The 14,599-nt window shown below is 45.3% G+C and overlaps 1 protein-coding gene and 1 non-coding gene across 3 annotated transcripts in view; both read right to left on the bottom strand.

The window, feature by feature from the left end:
* Positions 1 to 14,599, bottom strand: part of HAUS6 (HAUS augmin like complex subunit 6) — a 110,678-nt gene that overhangs the window by 67,407 nt on the left and 28,672 nt on the right. For both annotated transcript variants that reach the window (XR_012083203.2, XM_020790384.3), the window contains exons 12-13: positions 11,257 to 11,350; positions 10,363 to 10,420 (exon numbers count right to left, since the gene is read on the bottom strand). Coding sequence is in view for 1 of the 2 variants with exons in the window: in XM_020790384.3 (XP_020646043.2) it covers positions 10,363 to 10,420; positions 11,257 to 11,350 (152 nt within the window). In the remaining variant the exon portion in view is untranslated. The remainder of the gene's footprint in view (positions 1 to 10,362; positions 10,421 to 11,256; positions 11,351 to 14,599) is intronic.
* LOC140705279 (small Cajal body-specific RNA 8) lies at positions 10,505 to 10,633 on the bottom strand. Its single transcript, XR_012084707.1, has one exon.

Genomic DNA, 14,599 nt, shown 5'->3' with positions numbered 1-14,599 from the left:
TCGTCAAGCGATTTCGTGGTCAAGCGGGGCACAACTGTATTTATTTAGCATTATGTGCAGGCCACCTTTCCCCTAGTAAAGGGGCCCAAGGCAGCTCACAACATTAAAACAGGTAATAGTAAAACATAATAAATTACTGACTAAAAAACAAACTATGCTAGTAATTTAAAAATCCATTAATTTAAAAAACTGTTAAAACTTTAAAAGCATACTCAAAAAGCAAAACACCAGCATCCAGAGACTCTGCTGTACTTACTAAAAGCCTGCCTGAATAGATCGATCTTCAACTGTCAGTTGAAGGATAAAAGGGAGCTAACTTCTCAGACACACCAAAGATATTGTGAGTGCTGGTAGAGAGACTGACACAAAAGCTTTTCCAACCTGGTTTGACCCTACTGCTCTGCTACAGCCTGATCAAGCTGTTGACTGGGATGGAGCTGGAAGGATGTTTGTGCAGTATCATCAAGAGTTTGCATTTTCCACCTGGCTTGCCCCACATATCACAAAGCTATCGGCTGAAGGAGGAATTAAAGAACCTTGTAATGAGAGTTAAAGAGGAAAGTGCAAAAAACGGTCTGAAACTCAACATCAAAAAAACTAAGATCATGGGCACTGGTCCCATCACCTCCTGGGAAATAGAAGGGGAAGATATGGAGGCAGTGTCAAATTTTATCTTCCTGGGCTCCATGATCACTGCAGATGGAGACAGCAGCCCTGAAATTAAAAGGCACCTTCTTCTTGGGAGGAAAGCGATGACAAATCTGAAAAGCAGAGACATCACCTTGCCAACAAAAGTCCGAATAGTCAAAGCTATGGTTTTTCCTGTCGTGATGTATGGAAGTGAGAGCTGGACCATAAAGAAAGCAGACCGCCGAAGAATTGATGCCTTTGAATTGTGGTGCTGGAGGCGGCTCTTGAGAATCCCCTGGACTGCAAGGAGAACAAACCTATCAGTTCTAAAGGAAATCAACCCTGAATGCTCACTTGAAGGACAGATCCTGAAGCTGAGGCTCCAGTACTTTGGCCATCTCATGAGAAGAAAAGAGTCATTGGAAAAAACCTTGATGTTAGGAAGGTGTGATGGCAAGAGGAGAAGGGGACGACCGAGGATGAGATGGCTGGACAGTGTCTGCGAAGCAACCAACATGAACCTGACACAACTCCGGGAGGCAGTAGAAGACAGGAGGGCCTGGCGTGCTCTGGTCCATGGGGTCACGAAGAGTCGGACATGACTAAACGACTAAACACACAACACACATCGGCTGAAGAGATTCCTGAAAGAGGGCCAGTGCAGAGAGAGACACCAAGAGACTGTGTAAATGAAAATAGGGCTTAAAGAATAAGGAACCTTTATCTCCCCAAAAGAGATTTAGGAAGGCACCAAGAAGAGACACCCAGATGAGGACTGGAAGGAAGGCTGACACAAGTGAAAGATGTGGATGCCTACCAAAGAGTGTAGATGAAAAACAGAACGTGCCATGTTGTCTTATTGTGATTTATTTGATCTTGTGTTCAATATATGTTGTTTTTACATCTGAGGGACGTGGTGGCGCTGTGGGCTAAACCGCAGAAGCCTGTGCTGCAGGGTCAGAAGATCCAGCAGTCGTAAGATCGAATCCACGCAACGGAATCAGCACCCGTCGCTTGTCCCAGCTCCCGCCAACCTAGCGGTTCGAAAGCATGCAAATGCAAGTAGATAAATAGGGACCACCTCGGTGGGAAGGTAAACAGCGTTCCGTGTCTAAATCACACTGGCCATGTGACCACGGAAAGATTGTCTTCCGACAAACGCTGGCTCTATGGCTTGAAGAGCGGGATGAGCGCCGCCCCCTAGAGTCGGACACGACTGGACAAAAAATGGTCAAGGGGAACCTTTACCTTTACCTTTACCAAGTTTAATCTAGGTTGACTTTGATGTATTTCAAACTGATTTAAATAAAATAGATTTAAATCACGATTTAAAATATTTTAAATTTAAATTGTGATTTAGTTTTAAAATTTTTTTGATTTTTATCCACCTTGCTTTAATCGCTCCCTTGTTTAGTGGAAAATGTTGGATTGTGTTTATAGTAGATGCAATAGTTTACACACCCCTCTTAAAATGTCAAGTGTCTGTGATGGAATGGCCCAGCCAGAGCCCAGATCTGAATCCGATAGCATATCTGTGAAGTAATCTGAAGAGGGCTGTGCACAAATCTGATAGATTTGGAGCATCTTTGCAAAGAAGAGTGGGCAAATATTGTCAAGTCAAGATGTGCCATACTGATAGACTCATACCCAAAAAGGCTGAGTGCTGTAATAAAATCAAAAGGTGCTTTGACAAAGTATTAGTTTAAGGGTGTGCACACAGATGCAACCATATTATTTCAGTTTTTTATTTTTACTTCCCCCCACCTAAGTCTCGTTGAAGGTGGAAAAAGTTCTGAAATGACTTACCATATTTTTCCGTGTATAGAATGACACTTTTTCCTAAAATAATTAGAGGAAAAATTGAGGGTCATTTTATACATGGAAGGAGGTAGTCGCACACACACTCGGGCACTTCTTGCCGCCGCCCAATTGCCTCTTCCAGAACTCACGGCCTGTCCCTTCTAGTGGCCTGGCTGAGGCAGCAGCAGCAACAGCAGGAGGTGGAGATGAAGGCGAAAGAGCAGTCACATGTGCTCGGGTGCCTCTTGCTGCTGCTGCCTCCCTCGTCCGCCCGATCACCACCTCCAGTGGGACTAATGGGGCTTAGCTCAGCCGCCGCCTTGTCCCCTCTGGTGGCAGAGGCAGCAGGAGGCAGAGGCAAACAAGCACTCAAGTGCACTCAGGCACATCTTTCTGCTGCCACCGCCATATCACCTCCTCCAGCTATTGTCTCCTTAGGGCAGGGGACAAGGCGGCGACGTGAGCTGGAGGCGAGCCCCGGCAGTCACACTGGAGGAGGACATCGGGTGGGCAGTGGAGACAGCAGCAGCAGGAGTGACAGAGGTGGAGGAGCAGTTGCCCATTAACTGCTCCTCCGCCTCCATCAAGGGTCAAAATTAGGGGGTCGTTTTATGCATTGGGGGGCCTATACATGGAAAAATATGGTATCTTTGTCTCTTTTTTTACATCACAGACACTTGACATTTTAACGGGTGTGTAAAATTTTTGTATCTACTGTATGTATTTGTCTGTGAGTCAGCAGTGTTGGCACCTTTAGACATGCACCTCCTACCAAAGGACAACCTTGACCTCTAAATATGCATGCCAAATTCCAGGTGTTTAGCTTTCATACTCTTCAGCTATGCTGACAATCAAATATATTTATATTATTATTGGAGAGAGATAAATGGCACTTCTTTTCAACATAAAATAAATTCCCATCCAATTAATATGCAGATCCATATTCTGTCTGTTGATCTATTTAGAGCCTCAGGCACAATGGTTAAACTTCAAAATTCCAGCAGATTTAGGTAGCCAGCTCAAGGTGGCTCAGCCTTCCATCCTTCCAAGACTGGCACAGAGTAACCAGGTTGTAAAAGAGGGAAGGGCAATGTGCCGCTTGCATAATTAAATTGTAAACTGTCCAGAGAGTGCTTTAAGCACTATGGGGCGGTATATAAACAACACACTTTTTTTAAAGCTTCTAAAGACTTCAAAAGAGGACAAACCAGCTTCTGCAAAAGACAGCATATGCTTGTGCCTGTAAGACAGAACTAATTGTCCAGAACCAAATAGTTTATATCATTTTTAATTAGAGATACAACAACCGTAATCAGAGTGAGACGTTATCCTGGACCACATGTAAATTCAGATCATAATCCCTCCACTGCTGTAGTTCAGCTGAAGTTAATATTAAAAAGGAAGGGTGAAAAAGGCTGGAAATTAAACAAATAGCTACTCTGACTGCATGTGTTGTGGTTAAGGGAAGTTTCCACGAAGGCATCAATCTGGTGAATACACACAAATAGCTATTCACTTTAATAGCAACCTTAAAAAAGAAAGGTTACTTACCTGTAACCATGGTTCTTCGAGTGGACCTCTGTGAATTCACACATATGGGTTTAGTCTGCGCCTGCGCTGACATTCTCGGAGCATTCCAGAGCTAAAAGTAACAATTTTATGGTGTGATCCCCCATGAGGCACAAGCTCCTCCCACCCAAGATTCCCCTCAGTTCCTGCAATTTGTCCGCCGGGCACGAGAGTTATACAACAATAAAATACCCGTGATGGACAGAGGGGAGGATGGGCGGGTAGTGTAAATTCACAGAGGTCCACTCGAAGAACCATGGTTACAGGTAAGTAACCTTTCTTTCTTCTTCGTGGCCTCTGTGAATACACACATATGGGTGACTGGCAAGCTTACTTATTGGCAGGTGGGACGTCACGGTAGGAAGGATGCCAACACATTTCTGCCAAATCCAGTGTTACTGCGTGTACCTACATGTAGCCAGTAGTGCCCCACAAAGGTAGATGGCATGGATCATATTGCTGCACGGTAATGTCAAGAATCTCGATTCTACTCTGGATGCAGCCAAGGTAGACAGCACTCCATGGAGCGAGGCTAAAGCTGATTAGACGGTGACTCGTCTGACCACTGGCAAGCTATAGATACAGTGTGGACCATCGATCTAGAGATGGATAGGATGAAACTGGACTTTCGAAATTAAAAGAATGAAAGCATAAAAAGAGCCTGTCATCTGTTTAGAAGCTCTGGCAGTGTCCAGACAAAATGCTGGTGAGCGTCTTACATAATTATTGTGGAGCATGTACTCTAGAGGAGATGATGGTGATCTGAAGAATGATGGTAAGATGAAGCACAGATAAACATGAAAACTAGTCGAATAGGTCAAAAATGAGACATTAAGGTAGGAAGTAACTTTATCAGGAAAACTGAATAAAAGGTGGATCAAATCACAATCCAGCTATCTCCCATGTTCCCTTGGCAGATATGACAGCCACTAGGAAGGCTGTTCAAAGTAAGTAATTTCGCATTTGAAGAGAAAATGGGCTCGAATGGCGGGCACATGAGTGAATTTAGAATGATCTACAGACCATTGAGGAACAATGCGTTTACATGGAGGACAGGTGATACCGAGTCCTGTGAAAAGATGTTTGACCCTAGAATGAGACAAAAGTCCTACGTACCAGAATCATCTGGTTAATGGGCAGCAGTAGCAGATATATAATATTTTAAAGCATAAATAGAAAGCCAAGTAGGCAACAGTTTCAAAGAAATTTGGTAAGGTAGTTCTTTGTTTCATTATATTTAATAAATATTTCATTTATTTACAAATCAACATCGAGTTTATGGTTTTCGAGCTCGATCGAGCACTGATGCCAAAGTGGGAGTATTTTCCAGGTTGGCAAGTTCATGGCCAATAGATGCGGATGGTAGACCATCCTTCCCTCCAAAGATAGGAGGTAAGTCACCAGAGGGAACTCACATGTGCCTGTCTATATTGATCTGAGACAGGCGAACTAGAACTACCTTGGTCATCAAAGAGGTATTTGGATCACGTTTGATTAGGAATTATGGTGATGGAAAATCCATAGAATAAAAGGTATCGGAGGGAAGAGTTATGGCAGATTCCCTGTCCACTGCCATATGAAAATGTCCCCGACAGTGTTTCCATCCGCACCTGCACAGGAGCAATAAAACCTGTAGTCGGCGTACGGACCCCAGTGAATACATCGAAGGTCGGTACTTCCCAACGGTGACAGAACCGAACTTGCAGTTACTTGGATTAGGGATCCTCTACTTGGTCAAACAGCAAAAGATACCACTATTGGAGTGGTTCGAGGCTGAGTCTGTATTGCTTTAGCACTGAAGCCATGGAGGTCATAAATCTGGGGAGATGTTTGCTAGTATTTTTTTTTTAAAAAAAGAAAAATATACGCCATAGTACCAGTACAGGTAGATGTCCATATTTTGCAGGGGAAGGTTATTATCAAACTGATGCCCTGTACCATCTGAAAGACCTTGCAGATGTTGAAAAATCAAATGGTAGTGAAACCTTAGGAATTACTGATTAGATAATAGTGTTGAGGGTGGAATCTGAAACCTACAGTAGAATACACATGAAAAGATTTCTGAGACCAAGGACGGGACAGATGCCTCTGTCCTTTCTATGTATATAATAGCACAGAAGTAGAAGCCATTGCATAAGCCAGATGTAGGAACTTGGAATATGGCATGCTTGTTCAGGAGGCAGAGGTCTCTTCCTGGAGGATATAGACAAAAGAGTAAGTCTAACGTTACTCAAAGAGGAACAAAGACAATTATATAATGTAACTTTGAGAGATGTGGTGACATTTTTTATGAACCGAAATGTCTGGGAGGCTGAAACTCCAGATATAGTTGAATGGACTATGAGTAGAACCGAAAGAAGGACGAAAGGGCTGTTGGCCCGTATATAATTTAGCTGTTTTCCTATTCTGTGTAAAAAAAAAATTCTAGTGTCACCAGTCTAAGACTGAAGAGACTGGTACCATGTAATGGAAGACATTCAATTCTGTCCTATGTGTCCTTGATGAGCCAGTGGATCCTGACTAGGCGAGCCTTCTATAGATACTAAGGATGCGACAGCAGCTGAAGCTCTTTGCGTGTCTAGCAGCAATCCTGTGTTGCTTTGCTAGAGTCATGGTCTCAGAGTGAGAATTTCTAAGCTGTTTTAATGGATTCCAAGTGAGGTAAAATCTTAGGCCATAATTGCTCTAGGTAGGCGCCTATCGTGATTGATAGTTCGCCACATGGAGCAGAAGTGTTTGAAGTGTAAGTGCTCAGCTAAGTGATGGCCGGGTCTGGAAAAGGTGGTTCCTACATTCCCAATCGACGGGATGCGCTGAACTGAGAAGTGACCTGTGCAAATGAAAAGAAGCACACTGAAGGTGACAGAGGATGATAATGGATCACATCATATTGGATGGAGATTTGTTCAAGGAGTGAGATCCAAGCTTATGCCCAGAATTGGCAGATAGTCAATTCGAAGCCGGGACCGGTCGTGCTTGATCATAATGGGCCTCGACACGAGATGGATTGGAATTTGGAAAGCATCTTTTCCTGCCAAAGTGTTGTATGGTAGAGAAAAAACAAGAACAAAAATCTTCTCCATGTTAAGGTCGATCCTAATGGATTCAACATAAATCGAAGATCGTGGCAAAGCTGGTAGCTATAATAGAAATGAGTCAAACAGATTGATTAGTCAACAACAGAGAAGTAAAAAGACCGCTCAGTTTTGCAGTCCTATCTGCAGTTCTGCCGGTCAAGGCACTGCCTCCCACATGTCTAGGGGCGGCGGCTGGTAACTTTGGGGTTGAGGCTTTTAATGTTCCCGGAATGCTGTAGGCGGATGGGAACATCTTCAGGCTCTTGCAGATGTTACAGCACAATGACTGTGTCGCCTTCTAGAGCCTGAGCAGGTTATAAAGAATAACAACTTTTTTTTTCTGGCTAAAAAGCCATACACCAACAAATGGCAGGTCCTAACCTGTCTGTTGCTTAGACACTGGTTTTCAGGCATATTGAGCAGCAGTGCACTCGTGATGCACCTGCAACAGTGCCTCCTAGTGATGTGGGAGGCCTGAATTGTAAGGGTGCACAGGAGCTACCCACGGGGTTGGCACCACCAAACTCCATAAGTGGTGATAATCCCTCATGGCAGAGGAGTGGCTACATGGCACCCCAAAACAAGTAACAACGCCAATTAAAGAACTCCTCATCTGTTAACAGTAAAAGAGTGCAACCATCTGCGACAACCAAGAGGGGTATAGGAAGATTGGTTGGAAACTCTTCCACCCCCCCTGTGACTCATGTAAGTCCCAATCCTGAATAAGGAAAACCCTCCTGATGAACAGGGGAGAAGACTGACCTAGCACGAGCCTGACCAAGCACAGGCTCAACAGTCATAGAACGGAGAAGGCCGAATGGATTAACAGCAGGTTCGGTCAAAGCTGCGAACATTGTGCTACCGAGTTCGAGGGAGCACTACACCTGTGAAGCCTAAGTGGAGGCATAAAGCACTCCATAGCCCATGGGTCAGAACGATGCCAGGTACAGCGGGATGGTGATGGTGGCCAAGAGCTCATAGCTCCTATCCCAAAACAAAAGGGACTGGTCCTACGCAACCTTGTCAGCGTGACAGGACCTACCTGAGGAAAATTCTCCAGACTTACCTGACAGCGGCAGGGTTCTCGGGTGGACCCTTGCGAGTCCTTTCCCTATGAGCCTATGCGGGCACTGGCACCTGAGACAGGGCTGCAGGCTACTTTGTGAGCCAGCCCATTGATAAAGAGGGCTGTTTTGTGCCAAATTAACAGCCACCTGCAGGTGCTACCCCAGGCAGGAATATCACCGACTAGCAGGGCTAGTGGTGGGAGTTGCCGCCCCCCCTTCCAGAGGCAAACTAGGGCTGTCAAATGCTGCCAGAAAGCTTTTGCCTCGGCACTTGGTTTTGGAAATAGCAGCCACGTGAACAAGGCCTCTGATAAATCAGGCCCAATAAACCAAACACCCAAGGGCTTTACCCCAGACAGGCAAAGCACTGACATGCAGGGCTAGCAGCAGGAGCTGAAGGGGCCCATTGTATCCCCAAAGGGAAAACCCAAGCCTTACCATATGTCTCAGGCACATCTGCAGCCTTGGCGTGCAGTTCCCTCCAGAAGTCGCAGCTACATGAGCAGGCGCACGAAGGAGGGTTGGTGTGCGGCACTCACACACAGAGGCGCTTCCCATGTCAGGAGGAATCACTGACAGTCAGGGAAGGTGACCGGGGCAACAGGAGGCCCTTCTTCTCCTAGGGACAGGGCAACAGAGCCCTAACTCCTGCAGGGTCCCTTGAACAAGCCCCTTGAAACAATCATCCATCACCAGTCTCTCTCATGGTTGCTCATAGAGAGGGTGTGGTGAGACATGCCTCCTTTTCACTCTCCTCTCCTCATGAGATAGAGAGACTTAAGCTCCAACTCAGGAATGTCAAATGCCCGCCCTCATGTAGGGCTAAAAGGGCCATGGCCGGACTGGACGGTAGCGCAGTCACTAAATGGCCAGTTGGAGCAGAGGCTATCAGACGATCCCGGAGTCTGTGCAGGTAGAGCTGGCACGTCGTCTCCTCAGAGGCAAATTTGCTAGCCTCTGGCGAGGATTCCTCTGTTGATGTAGACTTAGATTTTAAGGACTCCTTGGTATTGTCGGGTTCCCTACTGCGGCCTGCACCTATCTGGGTAAGATGTAGCTTACTCAGGCAGAAAATCATTAATGTGCCTGAGAGTCAAAATGAGTAGGCCGAAAAAGGCGGGAAAGGAGAAAGAAGCAAACAGTTGAAGTGTGTGTGGGGGGGAGGGGGGTAAGCCAAGTAGCTGGCAAGCAAAAAAGAAAACAACTCACGGGGGATCAAGATTAGATAATTGAGAAGGGAAAGAATCCAATTTAGAGGGAATTGATCAATAAGCTAAGGGAAAAAACCCCTGTGGAAATAGCTCTATGCTCTGTAGAACTTTACAGCACGGCGGAAAAAAGGAACTGAGGGGAATCTTGGGTGGGAGGAGCTTGTGCCTCATGGGGGATCACACCATAAAATTGTTACTTTTAGCTCTGGAATGCTCCGAGAATGTCAGCGCAGGCGCAGACTAAACCCATATGTGTGTATTCACAGAGGCCACGAAGAAGAAGTAAAAATTTAGATGACAAAAAGAAGTGACTAGATATAATGGAATGCAGAAGAAAATGGGAAAATATGTCTAATACAGAGGACTATCCAAGAACATCCAAAACAAAACTAGGGAAGGCAAGTAAAATTGTGATCTTAACTCTGTACAGAAAATCATCTATAGCTGAAATCCTATTGGCATATCTTTCTGCTGTCCAAGCAGGATGTTATCATCAGCCATGATGGTAATACAGTATTTAATTAAATTTAAGGTGGACAAAAATCAATGCTTTTAAAAAATCAAATTGATTTAAATCACAAATTTTAAAAAATCAATTTTTAAAATTTAAATCCTAAAAGAAATCCAATTTGTTTATTTAGAGCAATTTGATTTAAATCAAATCCATTCTGATTTAATTGAATTGAAAGCTTCCTATAATTTAAATAAATTAAAATTTCCAACATTAGATGATGGTATCAGCATTATTTACTCAGTGCAGTTGTGCTGACTTGATTTCAGTCACTGAATAATCTTTGCACACATTGCACATGAACTGACTGGAAAAAAAACCCCAACAGCATTACTTCTTGCGCCTAGATTTTCTCTTCTAATAAAATCAATTCACCCATAAGCAGAGTGAAATAAAACTGAAGCAAATTCTGACAGATTACTCCTCGATTTTATACACACCAACTTTTCTCTAAGTACATTATAAATATACATATACATAAACTACTGACTGGTTACCTTTTCAGAATGCTTCTTGTTTTCTGCTTCTCTAGCAGGATTAGCAGACAGGACAATTCTACGTAAAACAAACAAACAAACCAGGAAATATTGCTACATATATCCTGATGCAGATAATGCACTTTTTAATTAAGACACTAAAAGCTGTATGCCCCGTATCTGTCCGTTATGATTTCCCTCAACTCACTCCGGTCATCAGAAGGCAATTTTATTATAGGGAGAGTATGTGCCAACTAGAGAAAATTTCCTCTAATTGGGTATCAGCCTCCCAGCTGCAAGAATGTGAAGCAGGGTATGTACATACAGAAGGCATCCAACCTGTTGAAACAATTTTAAAATAGGATATTTAAAATTGCCAAAAAACAGATATAACTAACACTGAGATTTGGGACTTAGTGAAGAAGATAAAGTCACATGCATTGCTGTCTCAATAGTGATCTGTGTATGGTCAACAGAATGTGCCATTCAAAAGTCTTCAAGATTAATTTCAGAGAATTCTATACAGGGCTTAGTCTGGTGACAGAATTGTATTTTCCACAGATGTTTCTTGAGTCTAAAAGGAGAATTCCTTCTTGTGGTCAGCTTCTCACTACAGACAAAGCCAAGCAAGATATATGTCTGCTGCTGCTGTCTCCACTAGAACTGGGAACTTCTGGATTCAAGAAAACTGTAAAAATTGTAGATGTGGAAGGCACCGCCTAATTAATTGTTGGGTTAATGCTTCCATTTCCATTAAATGAACCTGCAGATGGGAATCTTAACAGGAGAATCTAAAAGCAGAACCATCTCTCCTTTGTGCCCAATGCATGCTTCCTCCATTTTTCAAGGCAAGGTCACATGTATACGTCCATACCTTCTCGACCTTGCAATATAAGCAGCATAGTAAGTTCATACCTCTTTGTAGTTACCACAGTTGAATCTTCTTGGCTTTTGGGTGCTCTACCAGCTCTCTCAAATGCGTTTGTCTGAAGATTCTTTTTCAACAAGTCTAAAATGCATTAAAAGAAAAGGCAGATGAGACAGAGTGAGAGCATGAATCACAATTTAGTTCCCTAGTTTCGGTTAGTACTATCTGAGGATGTGAACAAGACACTTGCATGCTGCAAAACGCTGCATACTCTTTAGATATTTGCCAATTGTGACTTTTTAAATCAGGACAGGAAATTACCATTGAATGAGCTACTCACTTCATTAATGCATCCATACAAGAGGATTATTTACCCTCCCATCTAAAGGAACCCACTATATGGGCCTATTCCAAAGAAATCCAATATAGCAGTGGTCCCCAACCTTGGGCCTCCAGATGTTCTTGGACTACAACTCCCAGAAGCCTTCACCACCACCTCTGCTGCCCGGGATTTCTGGGAGTGGCATTTTCTGTGCTAACTTTGTGGTCTCATGGCCAACACTTCTCTCCTTCTGAAACTGAAGTACCATTTTGCCTTTCCTGTACAGTGGTGCCTCGCTAAACGATAATCCGTTCCACTGAAATAGCTGTTTAGCGAAATCATTGTCTAGCGAAAAGCATTTCCCTATTAGAATGCACTGAAACCTGTTTAATGCGTTCCAATAGGGAAGAATAGTCATTGTCTCGCGAAGATCGGCTATAGGAAAGCCGCTTTGTGAACCGCTGATCAGTTGTTTAAATAGCTATCTTGCAAAGCTTAGGTCCCGAAAACAACCGTTTTGCGAGCGCGGAGAGAACTGTCAAAATTGTTGTCTACCAAAAATTGGTTTGCTAAGCAGGGACCAAACATTGTCCAGCGAAATTCCCCCATAGGAATCACTGTTTTGCGAATCGCTATAGCGATCGCAAAAAGTCAATGTCTAGCAAAAAAACTGCCATGCGAAGTAACTGTCTAGCAAGGCACCACTGTAAAATCAACAATCTTCATTTTACTTGCAAACATTCTTGCCTGATGTTGAATAAGCTTGGTTGATACGCATATCCCACTCTAGTGCTGCTCCAAAATCCAAGTCTTGAGCCTCTGCTCCAAGTTTGCCCATTTTGCTGATTTTCCTCTTAAGGCTTTTTCCTTTTTTGGCATCTTAAGGAGTTGTTCCTCCTGTTTTCTCCAGTCTGATCATACACTCAGTGGGAGGAGGTCCAAACTGTCTCACTACAGCTTTATTTCCATGCTTTTTTGCATAACTGATTACATTTAATTTGAATTTTGCAGAGTAAGACAGTTGCTTTTTAAAAATGTTATTTTCTGATGTATTTATGGGCTCAGTGATTGTGCTTACACTAGTGGTGGCTGAGCCCGAGTGCCCAAATTGAAAAAACTAACAAACCACAAAACCCCAACCCAGCAGGTGGTGATGGCAGAAACAGCAGCAGAAGCAGCAGAAATGGAGGGGGTGAATTCCAGCATGGGGATGCCTCCACACCCCACTCTGGGCCTGCCTGCAGGTGAGGAGGAACAGCGCCAGCTGCTTCCAGATCCGTGAAGCAGCAGCAGAAACGGAGGGGAGTTTGCTACTCAGCTTACTGGGTCTCCCCCCAGGAACTCCCTCAGCTCACCTCAGAGCTGAGTTAGGCCTACCCTCAATTGCCGCTAGAATTGATCTGGCTTATCTTAGATATTGGCATAGACTGAACAGTTTGGAGGACTCCTCCCTGACAAAGTGCTGTTGGTTAGAACAACTAAAGTCTGGTGGATGGGCACAACAATGTCACCAAAAATTAAAGGTCCACAACCTTTTGATGGAAAAGTTCCTTAGTTTAAGCTCTCGCGACCTTAGGAACTGGATCTTTGATCTTGATGCTAGCCAAGATAGGGCAGCTATTGTTGGGTCCCGTTTTTCTACCTGGTACCCTCAACTTCAGGTGAATCATGCAAAACCAAAATATTTTGAGTCATTGACTTTTCCCCAGATTCGCAGAGCTTTCACAGAACTTAGATGTGGACAGATGACCTCAGCATACCTCAAAGGGAGATATAAAGGAATCCCAGTCGAGGAACGAAAATGTGTCTTCGGCTGCAACCAGATTGAGGACCTAACTCATTATCTACTGTTCTGTCTTCTCTATAAAAATCCTAGAGAAAGATTTCTGTCACCCATCATTCAGATGTATTTTAACTGTAATACCACTGAAAGAGTAGTAGGATTGCTTGCTGATGCACAGTTGTACATTACATATGCTGTAACACAATTTGCATTAGCAGCTAAGAAGCTGAGGCTTCGATTTGTCAGGGATCATAATGCCACATAAATGCTGTATACCAGGGGTCATCAACCCCCGGTCCCCAACCCACTGCCGGTCCGTGGGTTGGCTGGAACTGGGTCGCGGACATGGATCTCTGCCCCCCCTGCTCAGGGCGTGTGTGTCACGCTTGTAGGTGGGAGTGTCTCACTTGCTCGTGGTAACTGTTTCCCCAATGCCCCTTTGTGGGGCAGCCCGCATGGGAAGTGCTGATGGCTGGCCATGGGGCTCAGTGCCGCCCCACACAGGGCAAGCGGATGGGCAGGAGCACGCGCCAGTGATCCTACTGCTTCCTGCCTGGCCAATCCTTCCCAGGAAGAGGTGGGCCAGGCCAGATCACATGGGACACTGCTGCTCGTCTGCAGAACTTCTGGGGCCTCCCGTCGGAGCCTCACTCCCACACTTGTGGTGTTGGCATGGCCACCCACCCATGCCGAAGTGAGACTGGGCCACCACTGCCCCGAAGAAGGAAGAAAGGAAGGACCGATGGGCGGATGGATGGGCAAGCGAGTGACACAGGTGCAGAAGGTGGAGATAAGCCCCATCCTTGGGTCCCCCCCGTGTCACCATCCCTGGGAAGAGGAACCCGGTGTACCCCTGGCCCATTGCTCTGGGTCCCCTGGCAGAGCAGGAAGAGGAGGCGAGGGGGAATCCCTGCATGCCAGCCCGACCCTGCGGCCGCCTCCCATTCAGTCTGCATCACCTGTCTGCGTCACTCTCCCCGGGCAGTCCTTCCACCCACAGGCCGCACCATGCCGGCCCTTCCGGGAGAGAGCCGGGCTAGGACATAGAGAGGCGGCAGCTGCAGCAGGGCCCCACCTTTCGAGCTTGGAGGCAGCTCCATCCTCAGCATCCCTGGGAAGAGGAAGAGCAGCCAGGTGAACCCTGCCCCATTGCCCTGGGATCCCTGGCGGAGCAGGAAGAGGAGGCAAGGGGGAAACCCCGTGTGTCAGGCCCAATCTTGTGCCTGCCTCCCATTCTGCGCCGTCACCTCCCCTCTGCTCTCCCCGGGCGGCCCTTCCGCCCGCA

The sequence above is a fragment of the Pogona vitticeps genome, chromosome 2 (genome assembly GCF_051106095.1).
Source record: "Pogona vitticeps strain Pit_001003342236 chromosome 2, PviZW2.1, whole genome shotgun sequence".
Taxonomy (NCBI): domain Eukaryota; kingdom Metazoa; phylum Chordata; class Lepidosauria; order Squamata; family Agamidae; genus Pogona; species Pogona vitticeps.
The sequence above is the reverse complement of the archived record's forward strand: the minus strand, read 5'-3'. Positions and strand labels throughout refer to the sequence as shown.